The sequence below is a fragment of the Misgurnus anguillicaudatus genome, chromosome 10, assembly GCF_027580225.2.
Source record: "Misgurnus anguillicaudatus chromosome 10, ASM2758022v2, whole genome shotgun sequence".
Lineage (NCBI taxonomy): Eukaryota > Metazoa > Chordata > Actinopteri > Cypriniformes > Cobitidae > Misgurnus > Misgurnus anguillicaudatus.
In genome coordinates, this window is record NC_073346.2 from 23,872,313 (window position 1) to 23,898,909 (window position 26,597).

A 26,597-nucleotide genomic window follows, 5' to 3' on the forward strand; every position below is an offset into this window, starting at 1 on the left:
GAAGCCATTATCTGTGAAAGAATAAATAAGTGAGGTGAAAGAGGAAAATAAGGTTTTACCTTTGTTCTCATCGCAGCAGAAGAACTGACAGTGAAATGGAGAAGATTATTCTTGTGTTCATAACAAATATCCACAAACCGGTTACACTGGCTGGCTCAAGACTTTATAGACTCTTATCAGAAGGATTAGAGTAAGTTACATTGAGGGTCAGTATAATGCAAAAACAGTATGTTATGGACATACATGTAACTACATACATGTATAGAGTATATTGACATTTTGTAATCAAATGCTTTATATCCATTTATTTATATTTCTTATAATAATTTATGATTGTCACCTATTATCACAAACTAAACCCCTTAATACAAGACCCCTTTACATCACGATTTATTTTAACTTTGACTTTATTAATAAGTGACCCAGTCTGTAAAAAAAAACATTTTTGTGCATAAAATCATGTAAAGAACATTCTGTGAAAATCTAACCTTGATATCTTTAATGGAGTAAGGCCATGTCAAAGATTAAAATCAATGTGTAGTTTCAGCTCCAACATATGTATGAATACATAGAAGGCTCAGCGCTAAAAGTGTCTTGAAATAAATAAAAGGGGTTTTACATTCGCCCCTGACATAGATCACAAAAGATGAATAGATATGTTCGACAGAAAAGAGAATAGGAGAAATGGGCAGAGACGTTTGGCTTGAGATGACTCATAGACAGAGAAAGCTTGTCTTGTTTTGATGTACAACACAGACGCCTGAGATCGGTCAGGGACAGATATGGCGGCGTCAGATTTCAGAGGACTAGAGAAAGACTAGATATTGCTTATAACCTTGAAAAACAGACCTTGAGGGAGACAAAAGAGATAAAATAATTGGTGGTAAGCAACTACAGCGAATCTTTTGTGCAGGTTAAATGAAAGAAATTAGTTTCATTATATAATGTAATGCATAAATTAATGTATTAAATAAAGTGGGTTTGATCCCCAGGGAACATGCATTGCATACTGATAAAATGTATACTTACTTTAAATAATTGGGTTATTTTTGACCCATAATGGGTAAATACTAGTGATGCACCGATGTATTGGCCGCCGATATTTATCGACCGATTTTTGATGAATTTGAAACCATCGGCATATCGGCAATAGCACGAGAAAGGCAGATACCGATTGTTTATTAATTAACTGCATAAAGAAATCCATTATATGTAAAAAAAAACCGAGTTAATGTTGTTAATAAAATAAATGCTGAATAGCAAAAACCACCTTTGAAGGTTGTCATCCTGTCTTATTATATTCGTTTTAGCTTAATTTGTGCCTCTCTTATTATGTTGGTCAGTTGAATGTTAATTAGATCCAATCCATGTTTAGTAAAAATAATTTGATGCAGAAATAAACTAGCAAATCGACCAACTATATAGTATTGTATACAAGTTTTTAATGTCGGTATCGGCCAGAAGTTGTCTGTTTAAATCGGTATCAGCCCAAAAAGATCCTATCGGTGCATCCCTAGTAAATACCGGACAGAACACATGCTGGGTTAAAATGACCCAACGTTGGGTTGTTGTTATGCCACCATGGGGCATAATAACCCAGCATTCGGTGAATTTTAACCCAGCGGTGTGTTCCGTCTAATATATACTCATTATGGGTAAAAAATAACGCGCTGTATATTGTATTACACTGCAAAGTGTCTGCAAATGCATAACTGTAAATACTCAACCGCAACTTTTGTGCCGATTATAAAACTCTTTATTTCCCCTCTATTTATTTTGCCCCTAGATGTATTTGAATGATGATTTTTGGATGGGCTTTATCAAATTTTTCCATGAAAGCACATTAGAGATGATTTATATGGTCTCAGAGGTCCACTTCAGTATGTAAATCTAATTAACACTTCTGCACCCTCAGCCACACAAGCACTGAAGTTTCTTTTGAAATGGAGGATCTGAGCCGTGGCTTTCTGTCCATGCAAACCTTTAAAATTATCACCGTTATCTGTGTCTGTCAATGGAGGATTAGCGCTTGTAAAACATGAAAAGTGAAGGTTAAGAACACAATAACAAAGATCAGAATCAGTCCTTATCTCTGAGGAACTTGCCGGCTTAAACAGCTAACTCAGTGTTTATATGCCCGTGTATAACGTAATTGGAAAGTTCTGCTCGGCTGGAAACTGTGCTGCCTCCAGTGATATTGGTCACACTTATTTCTCTCTCGTTCTGTATGGAAATAAAGCTTCTGTTTGGCGCTATGAACGTGTGGCGAAAGTCGAGATAAACAAAACGTTAGGGGGGCCTGTGATGGCACTTGGATTATACTTTCATAATCCCTCTATCCGTTCTTATCTTATGGCAAACTGTCAGGAACCTTTCCAAAGCCTTGATTCATTTTTGTGCTCTTTGAATGCCAGAGGCTCAACTGTGCCGGAATCTCTCTGGTCTGAGATTATTTTCCAACATGAGTGTATGTGAATTTTTCAAAGACATGCAGACTATTTGTGAGGGTAGAATGGTCGATAGAAGATTTTATATTAATTTTATATAGTTCCCACTTCCTCTCTGTTGATTTATTGGCATACTTTAGTATAATTGAGAAATTTCGCTCTCAAAATAAAATGAATGTCAGTTTCTATCCTTATCCTCACGTCTTTCATGTATAACTTTTTTCATTTCTGTGAATTTTTCTAAGAATACCATTTGTCATTCTTTTCCACATAATTTAATAAGGCCTCAAGGTTCATTATTAAATGGCTTAAAATAATTTAAATTTGGTTCTCACATAAAGCTCTCATAAATTCAGAAAGTTTGAAATATGGCACACATGAAAACAGCATCAGATATATTCTTAACAAAAAAAATTGTGTTTCTCATAAAATTTAGTTTTCTGTATAAATAGACTGATAAAGTTCTAAGATATGAACATTTTAACTCTTCCTAAATACTTTGTGTGCACTGAAAAAATAACAAGTAAAATGTACTTAATTTTTTTTGCAAGTTTTTGCACTCAGGTTTTTCAAGTAAATTGAACACTTGTGAAATTAAGTAAAATTTACTTAAAAAGCTGATTATTTAAATTAGCAAAAAAACAATAAGTAGAATTTATTTAAGTTTACTAAGTAAAGTTAAATTGCACTGTTAAAAATATGTGATGTTTACTAAAGCAATAAGCCCCAAGAAGCAGTGGGTTACCAGTGCATTTTAAAACAGCTAAGGGGCGTTGTTAGGCACGGTGCGAAGTGGAGTGCCTAAAACCCCCTAGCTGTTATAAAATGCACTGTAACCTCACTGCTTTGTGGGGCTTATTGCTTTTATAAAATGGTTACTTCATATTCATAACGTTAGCGGGATTTTATAAAGCAAAACACAAATAAGTTGTAATTATATTAGTAGAAATATTACTCTTCCGCCAAACAAAGTGAAACAGAGCGTAGTTAAACCCGTTTCACCCTACCTTCATTTGTTCTCTTATACCTCTCAATTTTTAGATAATTTATAATTTAGAGATAATTCCATTTTTGTGAAGAACTTTTGTAAGAGATCAGATTCAGAGCCTGATCAAAACACGCTGTTTTTAGTGTTGAGTGAATGCGTCAGTGTTTAAGTTGGGTAAGATCGCCACCCAGTGGATAGCGGAAATATGAATTTGAGGGGGAAACTCCTCAGGGAACGTTTTCTCTTTATTGATTAGATGACTTAACAATATTTATTGACATTTATCTGGATATCACCATAATTGTGCAATTTTATACAAATTAAAAATATGATTAAAGACTGTGGTGTTTATTTTCAGAAATCAGTACGCAGCAACAGTGGCGCAAGTGATACTTATGTAATGCGGTCTGAACCGTGGGTTTACTGGGGTATTTTATCACGGCTTAGAACGCATTTCAACCAATCAGAATGAAGAACCAGAACTGCCCGTTTTATAATTAAAAATATTACGTATAGTAGTGTTACCAAAACATTTCAAGTCCTTTTAAAGTGTTACTTCTTTAATCAAATCTTCCTGATTTAATCACGTAATTTTTTTTCTTTATTATTTATTACATACCACATTATGTTAAGCAAGAAGAGACTGATCTCAGTATTGGCATTAGCACAGTTATTGCTCATTTAGTGAATTAACACACATCATTATGTGTCACCTATTGTTTAAAAGCACCACTCTTCTGAATGATGGTAACCACAAAACTCAAAGAAGAAACAGAATTCTTCTAAATCTCAAAGAAAAATGAACATTAAACACTAACACATTCTTTTTAGTTAAAAACACAAAAATAGCGTTTATTTCAAATTGTACTCTCCAAATGCAGTCCCATGCAAAGTCTATTTACTAAAATAATTCAAGTAGTTTCAACATAAATTATTAAGTTAATGTTCTTCTTACAAATTTAAGTGGATTTTACATGATAAAATGAAGTTGAATTTCCTTTAAAAATGTGTTCATTTAGAATTACTTCTTACATCTTACTAATCACATTTTTGTGTTATTTTTACTCAAATTTTGGTTTTAAAAACAAGAATTTATTTTTTAAAAATAGAATTTACTCATTTTTTTTAGTTAAATTTACTAAGGCACATAATCTTTTTTACAGTGTGTGCTAGAAACCAAATAATATATTTGAAAATAAGCATATATACTGTAAAAAATAATACACTGACTTCACTTAAAAATATAGTGCATCATTTATGCATCCCCCTTTTTAAGTAAGTTTTAAGTTAAACTTACTTAAAAAAGATGCAAAAATTATGCACTATATTTTTAAGTAAATCCAGCCTCTATTTCTTTCATTGTACTAAAAAATACTAAATACAGAACTTACTATTTCTGGTTAAATTAACAAAAAGCTAAATCTTTTAAAAGTTTAAGCATAATCAGAGAATGATACTTCTTTAACTGAATAATTAGATTTTCTAGCAGTCACAAACTTTCTCTTTCTTTCTTTAAATCCAATTCCCATGCCTTCCAGGAGAAAAGATGAAGCTATTTCTATTTTTGCGCACTCGAGTAATTAAAGCTAAAGCCGTCTTCCGTTGCTTAAGATATAAAATAATGTAGAACACCAACTAAGACTAAAATATTTCGGGTTCATAGAGTATCTTATCTACACAGAGTTTCTTGCTCTTAGCAAAAACATTAATTACCAGTAAATAATGAAATAAGTTTGAAGAGTTTTAAGGGTAGTTGGAGCCCTTTTGTACTTTAATGCAGTTCTGCTTTTAACAAATGAACTACATGTTCATATCACTCAGAATGAAAGATAATTGCAAATATATTAAGTGTGTTTAGTCCGTAAACAGTTCTCCATAGTGGCAACTAAAAGATCTTCTATTCCTGTTCCCTTATTAGTCGCTTGATTTGATATAAATTTGTCTCTGTCATCTCAATCTTGCTTTTACCTGCAGCTGTATACTGAAGGGGGAGTGCAGACATGTAAACACAAAAAAGTACAAGTATCATTACATCTGTTAAAAGCTTAAATATTTCGCCTCTGACTGTTTATTCTAGAGCCTTATAACACAATTTAACATTTCGAGAGCAAGGTTACATTGTGTTACCTTTTAAGATACATTGTTACAGTTCCATTTCAAGGGAACTCACGCTGCATCACTGCGGTGACACTTTGGGGATGCCTTCAGGGATAAGTGCGTCTGAATGTGTATATCAAATTCAACCAATGAGGCTTAACCACAAAGACAGAGTGACGCGGGAGCCAGGAAGTATATCGCTATCCGAAATATTGCCAAAGACGGCGTTACAGGGAAACAGGAAGTATGGCAAGGGAGACGCAGCGTCTCGATCCCTTCTTAGGGAAGAACAGTTACATACGTAACCAGCGACGTTTTCATGTGTCAAACTATGCAAAAAAGCATTTTGGTATGAATCAACATTTCCATACAGAAGATATAAACATTTAAAGTGAACAGTTTAGCATGTGTGCTTAAAATGTCTAGAATTTTAATGATACTATCCTACACTACACAGGGAATAATATGGATTTTTTTCCAGACGACGTCTTGCATAAAATAGATTCAAGCACTTTCAATGACCTGTATCTCTGTAACGTCTCTGTAATGTCTGTATATTTTCAAAAACTTTCCTCAAATTCACAAACTTTCAAGGACCCGTGGGAACCCTGATTATTTCAAACAAACAAAAAAAGAAAAAACTATTCGATGGCTGGGGGTACAATATGAGCCATCAAAGAGCATTCAGGGAAATAAAAAAAACAAACAAAATTAATTTGTTTAGTGATAATAACTGTAGATAGTATTGCAAGTTTCAAGTATGGTCATTTCAAATAATCTACACGATCAAAAAGTAATAAGTCTCGTGACATTTATGCTTCATATTGCCACTTCTATGGGTATGTGGATGACTGACCTTTTTTAATTGAAATTGCAACCAGTACAAGAGCTTAATCTTTGTACCAGACGGCAGCCCCAGGAGAATATTTTGGTTTAAATGCATCATGAGCTGACATATTAAGTCTTCTTTGTATTGTCTTTACTGTGTAGGAACAACATTAAAATCAGTCAGCACAAGACATTCTCATTAGTCTTCAGGGAATTATTTATTACTGTACACCACTGAATAATCAGAAATATGCACTGCATTCCAACCTTGACATCCATCTGCGTAAATGTTTCTCATTCATACAGCCCTGATCCGCAATGCATTCGTTTTCTTTCGTTCCAAAACTGAATGAATAACTCACACATGTAAAACGCCCTTCAAAAGCCATGTGTTTAAAAATGCCTGAGATTATAAAGCGAATACAAAAAATGTATTTTTACAGGCTAATATAAACACTTTATCATGTTCTTACAGACCAATTTGAAATGTTTCTCCTGCCACTTTATGTATAAAAGATAATGTAGTCTAAATATATTTGCATTTCATCCAAGCTCCACAAGAAGCTAAAAGTCCATAAGCTTAATTAAAACCTAAAAACCTTCATTAGTGCTGGAAATTGGCATGTATCATGTGGTCGGATTATATTGAGATTTGCTTAGTGATTCCCAAAATGAAACCAAATGTCTTTTTGGAACTTCTTGTAGAAGCTATGAAACATTTGGAAAAAATGAAGCCAAAGCTCAGACACAGAAAGAAAACAAAGATAGCACATGAAAATAACACACTGGGATGCTGTCTTTCTTATACATTAGACACTAATAATAGTCTGAACCTCTATATTTATAATGTTTATATGTCAAATACATTTCAGCTTCATTCAGACACAGCAAACAACTTAAGTGAAGATAAAGTACAATGAACTAAAGTTAAATGTGTGGGTCAGTGATCCATGGCATCATCTTCCTCATCACTGCTTTGAATGAAATCATCCTCAATGTCCTCCAGTGAAGGTCCAGCTCCATCCTCATTGTCATCCTCAGCTATATGTGTATCTCCACCAAGCTCTGTTAACAGTTGCTCTGTGTGCTCGAGCATAGGTGGGTCCTCACAGCACAGCTTCACGTACAGCTACAGATCAGAGAAAGACAAAAATAATAAATTTGATTTATTATCAGAAGACTAGAGGCAGAAAACTATAGAGAAATCTCTGCTTTTGCAAGCCTGGCATGTTTTGCCGTAAACATGTTACTACTAAATCAAAGCTATCCGTCTACATATTTTATCTCTTATCTAGCACAACTTTTTCTCCATCATTCCAGTGCTCTGTTTTTCCGAGAAAGGTTCAGTGCCAGCTAAACGAGTAAGCTGGCAAATTCCAGAAATTAGTGACTCTGTTCCAAGCATAAATGAACCGGGTTCTGCATCAGTGGGAAATCGTTCGGAAAGTGACTGAGTGCTTGCCAAGAGAGGGAAGGAATTCAATCCCCACCACTGTCTCTTGGTCTTATCACTGTAAAATATACCCTGAAAGAACATGATAAAAAAGCAATTCTGAAAGTGACTGCGATACTTTATATCTTCCAACAATTCTTCCCTTCGGTTTACATAAAAAGCTTGGACTTTAATCTTGTTTGAGCAGGGAAATTAGAAACTGTTAAGCTTGGGGTATTGTTTTTTTTATGTGTACGCGAATTTACACGCACAGTCGAACGCACAGCTTTGCAAAGCATAGTTTATTTGACTCATTCATGTACGTAGACATTCAATGCATGCGCATTGCTAGAAAATACAATGCATTCTCCTGATCTACATACTACATTCTCCTAAGTACAAGGTTACAAAAATTTGGCAGTGCGCATACAGTGCGCGCATTCTTTTCTGATGACGAAATTTAAATAAAGCTATACGCAGACCTTCGCATATGGAAAAATCACATAAAAAATCGTACGACTGAACGTTGTCAAGTGCACCTGTGAAGTGCGAGTAGTCAAAGGGATGGAAAGATGTAAATGAGAAAGTAGAATGAGAGAATCATGATTTTTGATACCTATTGCAAGTCGTACATATTTTACAAGGTGGCTTATTCATACGGCCCACACTTTTTGTATGTTTTTGTAAGGGATGGGCACGAGCAATCGATTGACCGAGTACTCGAACGTGGCATCGACGATCGATCACGAAAACGATGACTATGTGGGTTTATTTATTTTTGGTTGTTATGGCAGCATTTCGATAACTGGTTAGCATTGCAAGCGACTGGGTGCATGTTTGATGTCGACGTAAGTTAACAGCAGTACCACGCATTATTCAAAAGCTGTCTATGCACACTTGCGCCAGACGTGGCAACCCCCGCTGATCCGCGATATGCTGTGAGCCTCACATTACTGAGGCACTATGGCTTTAAAAGGATGCAGTAATTTTCGGTAAATACAGTCAGTCAGGTGCAAAATGTACAGCGCCGTCACAATTTCCCTTATATCATCTCATATTTAAAGATCAAATGTCAAGAGATACCAGAGAGCCATACGAGCATTAATTTTACATCTTGACTGAGAACAGGTGAGAGGACGACACAACACAGCTAATCGCTCATGACGCGTACGCCCCGCCCCCAGTTAATCGAGTACTCTTTTTCAGACCTATGGATTAATTGTAATGAAAAAATAACATAGATGCACATCTCTAATTTTTGTACAATTTGCTTTCACTCTTTGAGATAAGGGTTAGGGGTGGGGTTTCATTACTGTTCTTTAATGATAATCATACAATTACCGTACTTTCTGGACTATAAGTCACACTTTTTTCATAGTTTGGCGGATACTGGAACTTATAGTCAGGTGCAACTTATACGTCAAAATAATTTCATATGAACCAAGAGAAACCATTACCGTCTACAGCCGCGAGAGTCCGCTCTATGATGCTCCTGTATTTATGTAATTCAATGGATTCAGTGATGCGTAATGACTTTGGGACCTTTTTGAACTTGATTTGGCTTGACGTGTTAATTTACCCTATTCAGGTATGTTCAATTGTGTATAGTGTAAATATCTGTTTATGTTACATGTACAGACACCTATTCAGCCTGCTATTCTGTGCTATTGTTTAGTTGAATAACTTGCCTTTCCTTGCCTTTTTGTTTTTCGACTTGGATTTTGTGAAATCATTTTCTAAATAAATGCGAAGTATAGTCCAGTGTGACTTATATATATGTTTTTCCTCTTCAAAACACACTTTTGACTGATGCGACTTCTACCCCGGAGCAACTTATAGTCTGGAAAATACTGTACTTTGTATGAATTTATTTGAATAAGCCAACTTGTAAAATATGTACAAATTATGTGAGTTCAGGCTGGTTATCTGTGTTGCATGCATGTGATCTTGTAAATATGGCATTATGAAGGGAACCTGTCAAATACTCATGTCTGGAGAGCATACAAACTTGCTCAACTTTCGTAAAGCGTCAAGTGAAAATGACTAATGCGTGCAATTTTTTTTAAAGGTCATTCCTCGAGGTATTAGAAGCGGTTTAATGGTGGAAAACTCACATCAGTGCAATGTAATCATGCACACACAAAGGTTCTGTCTACTCTAACAACCAAACTTTAATTAAGAGAGCACATTTCTTATTAATACATGAAAGAGCAGTCATTTAAAAAGCCGAAGAAAGTGACCCTACAACTTATCAACCTCTCCTCTGCCTTCCTTTTTTATTTAATGAGTTTTAGCACCGCAGAACCTTATTTAACTCCCTCAGGAAGTAAAGCACAAAGTCCTTCACACTCACAGACTAACCAGGTCATCTCACACACAAACTGTCAGTGGGCAGCCGGTTGCTCCCTTATATCACCCTCAGAGCCGTGGGAGCGGTCGCTAGGCAACAGCGAGTGGCGACGGGCCTCTACGGGCCTCGTGGGATCTCATTTACGGACCGATCATAAGACCTCAGGAGAGTCTCTGAAACTCTTACCTGCTCTATAGACCTGACCTTCACACACACAAAACCATTATAACCATTGACCATACAGGTTTAGTTAAACCCATGAGGACAGTTTAAAACAACGTTGATGTGCGTGCTTGTGTCCTACGTGGCCTTTTTGCTGCCGGATATCAAGGTTAATTGTGACGATAAAGCAACGCTTAAACATTAAACTCGCACTGGCCCGCAGGCACTGGACTGAAACATTGAAATGCTATTTAAATGATCTCTTATTTAGTCTTTGTAACATAACTGAAGTCGACTGCAGCCTCGAATGCTCACAAACCATTACATAAAATTCTTTGCTCAACACTTAAATTAATAGACTAATCTATACCACAGGAAAACATTTCCAGGAAATGCAATCTGCACCTGATTAAAGGAATACAAAAACACACTCATATTTTATTAATCAACAAACAATTAATGTCTTTCATTTTAAGCACATAGCAAAAGTATTAAGTATGTTTCATTTTCATTTTGGTGTGTTTATTCATTAGCTTTCCAAGGCCTTTATTAGTCACCTAAAGAAGTGAATAAAACGTATGATTGCTTGAGTGCTGGGATAGAAAGGGAAAAGCTAAAACAGTATTATAAAAAAATTATATATTTAACAGAAAGTTAATTTTAATCAAAAACTGTAAAAATATGGATATAGGGTCTGTGATGTCATCCATGGGTTTGTGAAGAGCTTTTTTGAAGCCAATAGTTGGCGGGGCTTGCCGTCGCCATCTTAGCATTGCGTCACTGACAGATAACCAAAAATGGGTAAAGAAGCGGGACGTGGGTGAAGCTGAGGTGGCTGGTTGCTGAAACCCCACCTGCCTAGCTCAAAGGTAGTGACAACAGTGGCAGTTCACCCGTCACTCAAGTGGCCACGCCCTTAATTATGTAGAACTTTAAGGCTTAAAGGAATATTCAATTTTCTTAAAAGAAAAATCAGATAATTTACTCACCACCATGTCATCCAAAATGTTGATGTCTTTCTTTGTTCAGTCGAGAAGAAATTATGTTTTTTGAGGAAAACATTGCAGGATTTTTCTCATTTTAATGGACTTTAGTGGAGCCCAGCATCTAATACTTGACTCAACACTTGACAGTTTTTTCAACGGAGTTTCAAATGACTATGAACTATCCCAGGCGAGGCATGGGGGTCTTGTCTAGCGAAGCGATTGCCATTTTTGATAAGAAAAATAAAAAATATCCACTTTTAAAGCACAACTTCTCATCTAGATCCGGTCGTGATGCGTGATGTGACCCCACGCAATACGTCATGACGTCAAGAGGTCACAGAAGACGAACGCGAAACTCCACCCCAGTGTTTACAAATGTGTTGAAAGAGGACCGTTCCTACATTGTTGTATGTCAACTGATACTAATTAATGTCTTTGTGTCAGTTTATTGTTTACAATGGTCCGCAAATGTGCGTTTTATATATGTAACACGTGACCTCTCTACGTCACTACGCATTTACATTAGGTTGCGCTGGACCTGACCTAGACGAAAAGTTGTGGTTTAAAAGAGCATATTTTTTATTTTTCTTGTCAAAAATGACAATCGTTTCGCTAGATAAGACCCTAATGCCTCGTTTGGGATCATTTATAGACCTTTATAACTCCGTTGAAAAAAACTGTTAAGTGTTGAGTTAAGTATTAAATGTTGGGCTCTATTAAAGTCCATTAAAATGAGAAAAATCCTGCAATGTTTTCCTCAAAAAACATAATTTCTTCTCGACTGAACAAAGAAAGACATCAACATTTTGGATCTAGAGCTTGCAAACATCTTATCATGCCACACAGCTTTGTTTAATTTCAAAACTCAACAATGGCATGAAAGAAGAAGTGTGTTTTTGGATGTAAGGAGAAGAAATCCAGCCTTATGGAAACAATGGATATAGTTTATAATCCGGGGTAGCAGCGGAGTTTTGCGTGTGTGTTTGATGCGCTGGATTTTCCCAACCGGGTCACGAGTTGCACGCGGTAAGTAAGACTTCTGTCTTATGTTGGAAATAGGCGTGTGCATATTATATAAATGACACGAACATGTAGTGAATCATAAGTTAAAACAGTGTTGTATAGTGTTGCATGACTCGTACTTGCTCCTCCTGCGGTATAACTCCTCACTTCTTCATTTTTTCGTAAGTTATCGGAAAGATTCGGTAAAGCTAATCTTTTTTTTTATAAATCTGATTAAACTAAAGACTCTTCGGAGATATAAAGGATGTCATACTACTCTATAGGTACTCCAGATTAACATCAGAAATGCAGAAACAGCGTGTGTTACGTGAGCTTTAAGTCACTTCTGTATTGACTTCATCAGAAGGTTGCCCCCTCGATTTTAATAAGCTATTTAATATATGCCACTCTGTTGTCTGACAGGGTGAAAACTTAAAAGTTTCAAATGTAAAAACTTGAAATTTAATTTAAAGTTGCTAATCTTTTTATTTTTATTTAAGACATATGTGATTTTGCCTGTGAAATCCCAGCTAATGTACATTTTTTGTGATTTACTGTTTAATAAATAAAAATCATGCTACATACAGTAATGCAAGGAACATTCAGTGAAAATATAACCTTGAAATATTTGTAATATTGACTGAGTGTGGTGACGTCAAAGACTGAATTTAAAGTGAAATCAATGACTTTGATGCACCTAATATCATTATTAGATTATGACACTTTAGCCTGGATTTCACAGACAGGGTCACACATTGGTCACATGTCAGTGGTTTGTAAGGAAATGTCTTGCCGATGATACTTTGTCTATCAAGGTGGAATGCGTTTGAGTAGGACAAGCATGATATGAACAAATAAAATCGTACTGTAACAAGTGTTGCAGCGTGTGACCGAATATTGGTATCATTTACAAAAAAATCTGTATAACTTAAAGATGTACAACTTAAAGATTTTTTTAAAGATGTAAAATAAATATATTTGGTGTGCCCAGAGTGCGTATATGAATTTTTAGCTGAAAATATCCCACAGATAATTTATTATAACATGTTAAAATTGCTGATTTATAGGCCTGAGCAAGTGTGCCATTTTTGGATGTGTCCTTTTTAATAGATGTTTTGATGCCTGAAGAAGATCGAAAGATCGAAACGTTGCAATAAATCTTTTCAATTTTTTGCAAGTGGATAGTGTGCGGGACCTCTCTTTCTTATCTGTCTATATTTGGACTTTCGAGTCCTTTTTTCCTACGCACCTATCGCACACAGGTGTGCGACGTTTAAGTGATTGGATGTGTCCTTTAAAATGCAAATGAGATGATGAAATGCAAACACTGATCGCAATGATGGTGGTTTGTTGTAATTGAAACTCAATTGTGCTGTCAATTATTTTCTCTCTCTCTCTCTCTTTCTCTCTGCACCAAATGACAGTGCCGTGGTTGGATAGTGCAGATTAAGGGGCGGTATTATTATAATTCGCCTTGCTACCTACCTCACAAAACAGGCCAAATCTGAACGACTTAATGTTTCGCATGCATGCAGAAAATGTCTTACCCAAACAAAGTTACTGGGCTGATATTTTTCACATTTTCTATGTAGATAGAAGCACTGGGGACCCAATTATAGCACTTAAACATGAAAAAAGTCAGATTTTCACACCTTGTGGGGCTTTTATCAGCATCTAGTGGTGAGATTGTGAATAGCAAATCATCATCTGAGACAACGTAGGGACAAAACGCGCTCTGTAGGACAGTTTGTCTATTTAGGGCTACACGAGAGAAACATGACAGCGACTTCCATGACCGCTTGGCGGCGTGCCGCATTACCACCTCGGGTGTATAATTCAACGGCTTGTCGTCAATTATTCCTTACATATTGCATTTATGTCAAGAGATCATTCTTAAAGTCCCACATTGCACGTTTAAAACAATCTCCTGGGAGTGATTTTACTTCATGTTTTCAAAGTAATTGGAGATGATTCTCTTAAGAGAATAATACCGTGTCACCCACCCCTGCCCTAAATAAATCAATGAACCAAAGAATGCTCGTGCCACCATTCCAGCTTTGCTTTCAGCCTTGGATTCACAAAGCAGAGTTTTATATATTAAATTAATCTCGAGTAGGACAAAGGAGCTTCATCTAATGTGATACCTCAGCAACAGCTACTGTACCATCTGGAGTTTCACTCTGTAATTACTGAGATCTGATCTCCAGGTCTAATAAGAGCTTACACTCCAATAGCCACCGATACACATACAAGCATGATATCAAAAACATCTTTCAAACACACACTTCCCATTAACTTCTCAATGCTCCCATCTGTACAGTACGTCCTCTAATGAGCTCTCAAAAATCTACCCAGCAGTGTGTTTTTCAGCTCGGATGTTTCGTCTTGAGGAACCAGCTGCTAAAATGATGCCTCTGCTTTCTGCAAGCGATCTCTCTATTATGCTGGTTTTCCACCTTCTTCTCACTGGTGTACAGTATTTGTGGGGTTTAAAATGGCAGCTTTGCTGAGGATCTCTGTTTGTTAGGATTGTCTATGTTGAAGAAAATTGGCTGGAGGTGGTAATGGTGTGCACATGTGTTTGTGTGAATGGGCAGAAACAAGTCTGAGAACTCCTGCTATGGCCATCTCACCTGGGAATGGGTACAAAAATGAATTTCACACACGGCTGTGCAATGGAAGGCAAACCACACGCCTGCGCGCGCGCACACACACACACACACACGCACATTCTTCATTGACTTCTGTTGTTTTCATACCAGGCCAATAATATATTTATCCTCATGTGTAAATTTTTTGCGGCATGTAGTGGTGAGATTGTAATATTGCAACCAACAGCTCACAATTTAAAACGCATATCGTTGCTGCCTGATGAAACTCACGTATGTCCAAAACGGTGACTTTTCAGGAAGTGAAAAAAACACTGTATTTCAAAAGCAGTTGAATGTAGCGTTGTCATACTTGTTACGGCATCTTTACATGTAACCATATTCTTGCCAGTGTAATGATATAATCCACATTTGACGAAAATTGTGTTTAAATGGAAATACATGCATATTTTACAGTAATGGTGGTCGATACGCGTTCTTCCGATCATTAATTAGAATGGCCAAGTCGCATTTCATATTGACAGATGAATACACTCAGTTTATTAAATAGCCTACGTCTTAGTTTATTAAAGGCGGAGTCCATGATGTTTGAAAGCCAATGTTGATATTTGAAATCACCTAAACAAACACGCCCCTACCCCAATAGAATCTGGACCTTCTGTTGATAGACCCGCCCCACACATACGCAACCCGGCATTTGATTTGATTTGATTGGCTATAAGTGTGTTTTGGTAGTCGGCCCGTCTCCTTTTCCAACGCGTTTTTCAAACATCGTGGACTCCGCCTTTAAATACGCTTAGTTTATTTAATATTAATTATACATTTATTAAATGTCTCTTGCAAACTATGAAGGGACAATGAATCAATACACTGACATGGTAATGTTAGACAGATACTTTGTTTGCACAGTCCTACCATAATTTTGTCACTCCTAGACGTACGTCTGGCGTCAGGGGGGAAACGTTTACCTCGATGAATGAAAAGTCGTCTAACCAGGCTATGTTTATTCGGCTATCCAGTGCTGAGCTTCAATGAAACTTCATGAGATCGGCGAGATGCTTCCACAGGGCGGGAGATACGCGGCATGATTGACAAGTTTGACACCAAATGGATATACGTGAAAATCAGATGACATGATTTCACAACTTTTCATTGCCCATTTAGATATGTGAAGCATACTGTATACGGAAATGAACCTGGACATTCAATCCGTCGAAAAATCTAATAATCGTCAAAATGGACATACATGGTTTTCATCGGACAGCGACGATATGGTAGCCGTCACAGGACAAATATGTCGTCGTCTGAGACAATGTAGAGACATGTAAGGTGTATGGATATAAAAATGGCTCATTCTAAGGTAATAAAAACAATACAGTTCATTATGTAAGGTCTTTATACACTACTGATATTATAGTAATGTATATAATATTGCAGTTCTGTCAAGAGATCCTTCTAAAAGTTACATAATACACCTTTTTAAATCTAACCTTTATACAAACCTTTGAGAAGTCTTTATATAGTCATTAAGATTCATTTATTATATAGTTCTGTATTTTACTTTATTTAGCAGTATTTCTCTAATGGGGATTTTTGATCAATCCAACAGATTTGTGACTGCAACTGCAGCATGTAACCCCTGTCATGGGGGTTGTTGGATTTATTCAAGCATGTTAAAAATATTTATTTAAAGCTACTTTTTCACATATTATTTGCGTAGCATTATCATAATTGGCTGTATATTAATATATTGGAAGAAAGCTGTTATATGTGAAATCAGATAATGTGCATCCTCATTTTATAACACATCTGCGATGATTCGAATGTGAGATTAGTAGAAGCATAGATTTTTGACTATTCGGGGTCAACAGACCTGTGTGTTTTGTATCACTAGTGCAGTGCCCGTTCTTTGGTCATATAAGCCCTGCCAGCATGAGGTGTGCTGCTTCCGGCTTGCGTGGTTACGTGGTTATGTAGTAAGGCGGTGATGGATCACAAAACTTACGGTTCGGATCACATTACTGTTTTTAAGGCACAAATCGGATCTTTTATCGGATCAGCAAAAAAGAGGTGGTAAAAATCTAATAACAAATAAAGAAATTACAAACATTTATAAAAAAGAACAAAGTTGCACATTAAGTAAGGTCTGATATTAGCATTAGTACAGAAATCAAATCAAATGAATAATAACACTGTCTTCATTGTATAAATTAAATGTAATAATTATTTTTTAGAGCTACAGAAGTGATTTTCTCTTTGTCTTGGGTTGTTTAACATTAATAACACAGACTTAAGTAGGTAAATTAAGGTTACTGTCTCTTTAAGATAAGCACCGACTAGTTTCTGACTCTAATCTATACATACACTTAAGATATAAACAAATATTTTTATTAGATAAAGAATACTGTGGAGATAATTTTGTTTGTATGTGGCTTGTCAAGAAAAGAAAGATTTTATGTTCGCTTGCTTTTTGAAACGCATCTCTTCGTGTGTGCACTTTTAAGTGCACTTAAATGCACACACACAGACAGAGGGCGAATTCCAAACGGCGCAGCATAAACAGTTGCTCCACATAAAACATTACATTGTTTTTCATTGCTCTATTCACCAAATGTATGTTAATGGACTACTACAGTACACTGCAAAAAAAATTCCGTAGAAATTGCAGCTGGGTTGCCGGTAATTTACCGTAGATTTACATTTATGTTATTTACTGGCAAGAGTTTGTTCAAAGTTAAATGAACATTAAACATTTACAGGTCTTTGTCTTTACAGAGTAAAACTAAGAGAACAGCATCAAGCAAGACATTCTGGCAAACAAAATCTGAAGCAAAAACAGAAAAAGGTTGATGATGATTTCTGATTCCCAGAATGCTTTGCATGAGGCTGTTGTTGTATGGTGTTATTCTGTAAAGATAAAGACTTAATGTTTGGGGTTTATTTAACTTTGAACAGACTCTTGCCAGTGGATGACATGCATGTAGATCTGTGGTGAATTACCGGCAACCCAGCTGCAATAACATTGAAATTTCTATGGATTTTTTTTACAGTGTATGAGACACAGTAGCGCAACTCTCTCTAAAGTTTACACATCAAGAGTTCTGAATCTGCTGATCTTTGAAGGGATGACCACGTCTGACTGGACCAGACACATTTAACCGCATGTGCATCTGTGCATACAGAAAGCTGCTCACTTTAGCTCCTTTTTGTGGTTAAATAGTTTAAATCACTTGATTGTTAACATTTGCAAGTCTTTGAAACACATGCAAATGATAAACCTTAGGTATTTAAATTTGGTCTAGCTGTGTTTTGGTCACTTTTTAAGCTGGTCTAGAAGACCAGCTGACCCACCAGTTTGACCAGCTTTGCCAGGCTTGGAGGACCAGCTAAAACCAGCTACCAGCTTATGCAGACAGACAAACACACAGAAATATTTGCCTTTTATTATATAAGAATATGATCAGCCCCCTCCCTCCGAAGCTTTTAAAGCGCCCATATTATGACTGCTTTTCTACAAGTTAAATGGGTGTAAGAGTTCTATAAAGCATGTTTCAAAAGTTGTTTGCTCGAAATAGCTTGTAGGAAAAGATTGTTACCCATCTCTAGTAGCCTCTGTTTCAGTGCATTTCAGATTGTGCCGTTTTGAGGTGGTCATTACATATTTATGACCTGCTGCTCCTTTGGCCATGCCCCACTACTAACGTCATGTGCCCGTACGTTGGCCTCGTCAGAAAAGCCGGGGCGGTAAGGCCCGGTCTCGGTTAGTTTGGCAAAACACTTTTAGTTTAGCAAAGCACTATTACTTAGTTCTTGTAGAATTGTAAAATAAAGCCGTTAAATTTTTTTTTAACTTTCGAAACCACGTTGTACTATCTAGCCAGCAAAAAATATCTATATAGCCTATTGTCTACAAACAATATTAACATCACTATACATTTAAAAGGTATAATTTACGGGATTAGCATCAATCTCTGATCTCTGTTTTGAGATACAGATGCTCTAGCATCATAAATGTAGTATTTTGTGACAGAAGATGACAACATGCAAAATATAACGTGACGACTTACCTTTTGTGTTGATATCGATCGCGAATCGAATCCAGTCTGTTTCAGATGTGTGAATGATCCATGAAAGTCCAATAAAATACATTCAATGACCATTTTTGTCCACAAATGCGTATAATCCGTGAAATATAGATATATAGTCTGTTGTTTACATCAGATTTCGCATGAACGTCTTATCGCCTACAATCTAATGACTATTTGCGTCGTATCACACTGTATATGAGATCACATTTTAGGTTTAAATAAACACGCGTTAAAACTTTGTTTTTAAAAGAAGGCGGAAGTATAATCCATAATATCCAAATAGCGCTGTTATTTCCGTGAGCCATGACAACAATATAGAGGATATCGGCGAAGTGACTGCTCTGTGCTCTCTAGCTACCTGGTGGGTGGAGACCTGCGAGTGGGGTGGTGGGCGGGAAAATTCAAACGGAATGTGACGAAACGCCTAGTTACGTCACAACAGCGCTGAGTTTGAACTCGTGCAATCTGAGACTCAAGACAGAGGACATTCAGAAACCTGTATCTCACTTTTTTCCAAGTTTGTATGCTTGTGGAAGCATCAGAGACACAAAATAACACCCCAAAACCCAGAAAAAGTGAGTTTTTTATAACATGGGCACTTTAATATTCAGTGTTGATTACTATGGAAGCTTCAAAGTTCAAAAACTGGTATTCGGACCAGCCCTATTTAGCTAATGCATTAACTAATTGTTAACAAATGCAACCTTATTGTAAAGTGTTACCCCAATGTTATTGTCCATTAGTGTGAGTGCTAATATTGTTATCGTTATAGTAATCTAAATAGTTATTGTTTTTGATGTCAACAGGTCTGAACCCTAACAAGATGCCTGTGAAAACCCAGCTATTTTTTTTGGGAGATTTACTGTTTACTACATAAACTTATCCCACATAATGAAAAGAACATTCTGTAAAAAAAACTTGATATATCTTAAATCAAAGGTTCTCAACTCTGGCCCTCGAGATCCACTTTCCTGCAGAGTTTAGCTCTAACCCTGATCAAACACACCTGCCTGCAATTTTCCAGAAGACCTTGATTACCTTGCTCAGGTGTGTTTGATCAGGGCTGGAGCTAAACTCTGCAGGAGTGGATCTCGAGGGCCAGAGTTGAGAACCTCTGATTTAAGACATCAAGGTTATATTGTCTAAGAACGGTCATGGTCGAAATTAGGGTAAAATCAAACTCTGATGCTCTTAACCTCAAAATGAGATTCTCCATATTCAGAAAGAAAATAAAAACATTACTGGCATCATTTTGATGGATTTTTCCAATTGAGAATACCCCTGGATGTCCCCAAAGATAAATCTGGGGAGTAGTTTGTTCCAAAAAATAAAGCATGTAAACACAGACTGGGCTAAGTGTGTGTGTGTGTGTGTGTGTGTGTGTGTGTGTGTGTGTGTGTGTGTGTGTGTGTGTTTTGCTAGTAATAAATGGGATTAGGTCTGCGCCCGTCCTTCCCTCGTTCTCTGCCTGCTTTCATCATTCAGATTACCATCAAGGACTCCTCCCCACTGTCCCTAAATCACCCTCTTCTGCCCCATATCGCTCACTCCCATTCTGTTTCTCTCTTCTCTGATGAACTGCTGGGCTGGACTGACTTCTGATCCACAACTGACCTTACTGTCCAGTTGACAGATAGTCATTCATATCCGAACACACACGCACCCACACACCTTTGAGCCATATACCAGTTTTCTTTAACTCATAATGTACTGCAGCACGATAAAATAAATTGTACATGCAAGTTTGCAGTTAATTTTAAGTAATGAGATAAATACGTCATAAATGTGTGTAGCCTACTGCAGTTATTTTCATGAATGAATCACAGCTGTTGATGAATTAACTAAATGAATCATTATTTATTTAACAATATGCAACATGTATATGTTCAGATATGCACTGTCACCTATACACATACAATGTTAACTTCAAAGCGTTTAGCTTTTAATGTGTATTAGAACAAGACAATATAACCCCATTCACACAGACCTTTGGTCCCAGAAAATACCCGTAAAATTGAAAGACAAGCTTCTGTGTGAACGCAAACACGTCCCGTAAATCTTCTGGGATCGTTGCCGGAAAGAGGACCTAGTAAGATACCCGGAAAACCATCTGTGTAAACAAGAAGCCGAAACAATGCCGTAATGGCCGTGTCCTAGTGAGGACATGCGTGTCATCACAACAAAAGTTATGGTTCAGCTTTTTTAAACGAGAGATCTACATGCAGATCAACATTCATGATGAGAAATGGCGCAAACTAGACTGAAGCTGTTTTCAGGAAATGACAAATGAGACGTGCGTGCCGTAGTGAGGATGCGCATGTCATGGCAACATGAAGTTGGTTCAATTCTTTAAAATGAGGAATTTACATGCAGATCAACATTCACGACAAGAAACGTCAGCAAACTGGACTGAAGCAGATATCAGGTGAGTTAGCTCGTCACTTACTGTACTGCGCTGAAGCGAATATCATTCAGCAGCATAAAAAAAGAATATCGCGTCACGTGCTCATTTGAGCTTATAATAAAAAAAAATGCCCGTGCTTCATCCCAACAAGATATATCATTCAGCTCCTCAAAACGGGGGTTTTAAATGCATATTAACAATCACGATGAGAAATGTCTGCAAACTGTATTAAAGCAGAGATCAGGGAGCTCCTCAAATATCCACTCTGAAGCTGAAATCATTCACCAGCATAGAACGGCGCGTCACATGCTCCTTTATTGTCTTATCATAAACAAAAATGCACACGAGTGGTTTCTGGAGAGAGAAATAATAAATATGCAAACTTCAGATGCTAGGTAGAAGAAAGTGCAGGACTTTAAAAGGTCACGTGTCTTCCCGGGACCCTGCAGATGCCGGCAAATCATTGGCAGTGTGAATGAACAAAAAATCCAGGATGCATTTTCCGGAATGTCTGTGTGAAAAGGGCTTATGAGGAACAAGCATCTGGATGGAATGAGAACAAAAGGCAACAACAAAGCTCAAGAGACCATGAGGTCTGGAACTTCAAGAAACAGCATTTAATCCCCTGTGTGTGCTTATACTGTATCCAAAATAAGTGATTTTCTAAGAACACAGGTACAAGAAACATGTGCTGTATTTGTTATGGTAAAAAGAGTGAAAGTGATCAATGCAGGATTATAAATGAAAGAGCCATTTAATGTTCAGTGTTGCTGGTGGTTTAAGAGTCCACCTGCTTTGTAAACGCTGGACAAATAAAAATTTGCTAACAAAACCTAACCGTGTTGTAGAGGTTTAAAAGAGCTCTTAAACCGAGTAAATGGAGTACAGTAGCTTTCTATATGGCAAATGTACTGTATCTGAAACCATCCGAAATTGAGTGCTCGTTTTTGTGTAAAAAACGCATCAACGCAGATTAATGCAGACTCTACTGTCATTAGATTTTGTGTCTTAACCATCGGACAGACGACTAGTGGCAGTTTGATTTTGTTTTGGTGTGTTAAACTTCACGAGCGCTGTGCAGATCAATCAGCCTACCTGTATGACATCAAAGTATCGCAAGATAGTTTCAAGACCAGCGCTTATTAATTGCTCTCTCACAGAACTTCATGTAGATCAGTCTGCGCAGCACTGCATTAAGTCAGATACGCACTTGATACCAACTGGCCAGAGCTGGGAATTGCATTTGCCAGTTTTAAATGTAATCTGTCAAAATGACAAATGGCTTTTGGATTCTTCCGTCACTGCTAAAAGTATTACGTCAAAGATGAAAAATTTTCGGTTAACGCGACCTCTGCCTTGTATACAGTGTATATCGAAGTACAATGTTTTACCAGTGAGTTTTAGATGCTGTCAGTAGAGTTTGATGTTTACTGAACCCAAAACATTTCATTAAACTGCCTAAAGTCCCAACGGTGTGGACTCACAGAGACTGAACCAGCAAGCTTTTGAATATTAGCCTTGAGCTCACACCCGCTATGCCAAACAACCCATCAGTGATCAAAATAACAGAGAGACAACAGCAAAGGAGTGCCATTTAATGGTACATTTTTGGTACTGACATTTGACCCCTGTGGTGTTAACCAATGTGAAAGCACTTAATAGCTGGCTGTAGAGCTTAAAACATACAAAGACAAAAATTCACGATTCACACTGCCAATGGTCTTTGTATCTATCGTGCGTGCGTGCATGTGTGTGTGTGTGTGTGTGTGTGTGTGTGTGTGTGCCTGCATGCAAGACAGCTCTCTTCATATTTCACATTTATCAACACAGCTGTACCGGTAATACAAATGAAACCAGGACTGAGAAAAACACTTGTAAATACATAACATCAAACAAAACACTCAAAATCTGTTTAGCATATGAATGCCAGGGAAAGTACATGTGTGCATGTTTACAAACCCACTAATACAACATAATATCCATTGAATTGAGACTGCCATAAAAAACAACCTCATTTCGCTTGTGCAAGCAAATATCGCATTCATAATCGCGGATGAATCGACAGTATGCAGCAGTTGCGACTATGAAGTTCATTTTCAATAGTGTAGTTCATAGGCATGTGATAAGCGGTAATTTTACAGGTGGAGCGGAGGAGGTCGGCATGTGGTGCTCGTGCACCCAAAATTCTGCCCTTTCGCGGGCACGGCTCTTAACGGGCACTGCTGAATATAAAAATATTTGTACTTAACAAATATTTGCACAAAACTCTTCCAATACATGAGAAAAGCAGTAGCCACATTGTGATTCTAATGCTTGCCGCGTACCATGTGAAACGAAATTATGCCTCAGATTAGATACATTTAATTTTCTGCATTTGTAAAATTAGAAATCGTTTCATAAACATTTATGGTTTAAAGACATTTTGCAGCAACTAACCGAACTCCTATATCCTGACGTTGTCATACTCAATTCTAGTCAGAATTTGAGTCTGATACCGCTCCATTGGGCTGTGATTATGGGGCGGATTTCACCCGAACCAGGACAAAAAATCCATCTGTACTCAATTGGACAGACCTACAACCAATCAGAGCAACCGAGTGTACATCGTATGTTGAAATGGCGTCTTTTGCAGCCTGACCCAACTGCTAGTTAATTCGCTACAATGACACAAACATTATGATTATACTAAGTCTGAGTTAGCAAACGTACATCGACACCTACTATGTTTACATAATTTCATTTATATCACAACATTGTGGGTTATTTACCAAGTCATACAGTCAGACTATCTCTTAGCATTTATAAGTTAGATGAAGTTCATCCATGGGCTTACAATAAGGAGCTGGCAACGACGCTAGTTATATCCACGTTGTCGTGCATGCCGAGTTGCCCATTGTCATTGTGTCTTATCTTCTTAGCGACCATCGGAGTCAGCTGACAACTTTTGCCGAAACCCGGAGGAGGGATGGCAAAAACATCTTTCCGATCAACAAATGTATTGATCGCGTTTCTCTGCTTACCTTTTAAAATCAATGCGCTGTTGATAGTTTCTAGAACAGACTTGATGGCAGAATATTCATATCTCAATTCTCCAGCGGCAGCCGTCTTTGTTGTAAACGGATTCAACACAAGCGCTCTTTGGTCACGTGATTGATTATTTTACTGTTGATCATCTGTCCATCATCGAATAAAGCCTCCCTAACAATTTGATTGGTCCGACACTTTTTGTTCGAGTAAAGTAGCGCCACAACGGAGCGACTCCAGACCGAATTTCCCCAGCCTATAATGTTGTGGGCGGGGCTAATTCGGCTGGCACTCAGGCTATAACTCCTACCCTAAACCCAATAAATTCTCAACCATTTAAAACACACAAGTAAAGGTACATTTTGGATAAAGTGCCCAATAAACAACAGTATAAAAGTATTACAAACAATTTGTGTGAAATAAAGCCAAACGATCACTTTAACATTGGATTAGGAAGTGAAGAAACACAATTTTTGGCTCTCATAGAGCACATGCATAAATTGTGTGACTGTAACTGTGTATATTGGTTTCTCAAGGTCACAAACATGTGTTTAAGCAAGCAGGTTATTTGAAAACTCTTGCTTCATTTGTTTTCAAGAGTTTTAAGGCAGAACAACGAAGCACAACTGGTAATTTTAACAAACACTTTACTAACACTACAGTAACATTGTGACAATCAGGATCTATATTTCCAGATCCAATGGAAGCTGATTAAATGTCCTTCTAGATTTGTCTTTCCTCCATTTCCTTTTGGGGATTGATAAAGTGTGACTATCTATCTTCTCTATCCATTCAGAAACCCAAAGACCGCAAGCACATATATCCTAATATAAGCGTGACAAATGGTTTTATGTAAGATTATTAATGACTGAAAATGTGGCTTTAGACTCAATCGATACAGTCCAAATCAATACTGGACAAAGGGACAAAGGTACTGGGGCATAAAGAGTGAGAAACTAAGAGATGAAGACTGAAGGAAAGACCTGAAGGATGGAGAAATAGGTATTGAGGAATAGAGGCATAAAAGAGAGGTGAATGTGAATAGAGGCAGAACAGCACTTATGAATGTAGACAAAACATTAAGGTAATTGAGAAAAAAGCGCTGAAAAGACAAAAAGAGGCAAACATTACTGGCGGCTACTTAACGAAGACAGAAAGAAAGAATAAAATGAAAGGTAATTGAGAAACAGAAGTGGAAATGAAAGGTAACTGAGATATAGAGCCAGAAAACGACTGTACTGTATCAGGAATACTAAGGAATATAGCAAACATGAGAGGTAACCAAGCAAGGAACAGAAAAGGGAGGCGAAGTACCTGGGATATGAGTATGGATGCAGAAATGCGAGGTAACTGAGAAACACTGGGCAATGAGGAATGGCTGGGGAGGAGAGGTGGGCACTAAGGGGCTGGACGTGTAAAAAGCCGGACATTGAGCAGAAGGCAGAAAATCAATGTTGAATAGAGGCTAAAGTGGAATGTGAACTCTGCCTGAAGTCAAAAAGTGTGACGGTGAAATGGGTGACGAGAAAAAAGCAAAAGACGAATGATACAAAGGTAGAAAATAGCAATGTGAGCGCAGCCACAATGGAAAAACAAATCCACAGCGGGGAAAGTAGCCACCAGCTAATTAAAATCAGAGTGCGTCTCTGGAGAACCGGAGGAAATCAATCGATTTAGAAAAAAATGGAGGCTGTAATCAAGAGATTAGTTCAGGAGCCATCAATTTTACATCAACCTGCTAATAACCACTAAAGCAACTGCATGAAATTGAAAGGGTTTAAAAATGCATGGAAATACTATGGAAGTTTAATCCATAGCCTTTGGGCAACAGCTACAGTAACAAGGTAATAACTTTTAAAAAGTATTCGCAGCTTAGATATTAGGTGGATTTTTGTAAATGTATTCCATTTATTTGCATTTAAACTCAAATTAAACTAAATTCTACTGACGCTAAAGTCAACAGAAGAAATGTCCACATTTCTCTCTGTCTCTCACTAGTGGAAGGGTAGATCTCTGCAGTCTTTACAGAGACCACATAAGGGCTTAACACACTAAACGCGTTTTTAACACTTGGAAACGCAAGTTTTTTTTAAAAAAAGAGCAGTGCAGCCAAAGAGTATAGAAGAACAAGAGGGGAAACTCTGATTCGTTTTTGGCAACAGCCACTAGATGGCGCTTCA

At 37.2% G+C, this 26,597-nt stretch overlaps 1 protein-coding gene across 1 annotated transcript in view; it reads right to left on the minus strand.

Moving 5' to 3' along the window:
- Positions 1-6,559: 6,559 nt before the first annotated feature.
- Positions 6,560-26,597, minus strand: part of LOC129448092 (uncharacterized) — a 108,526-nt gene continuing 88,488 nt past the window's right edge. Inside the window, exon 11 of the mRNA XM_055210168.2 lies at positions 6,560-7,489. Coding sequence (XP_055066143.2) covers positions 7,301-7,489 — 189 coding nt within the window. The 3' untranslated portion in view covers positions 6,560-7,300. The remainder of the gene's footprint in view (positions 7,490-26,597) is intronic.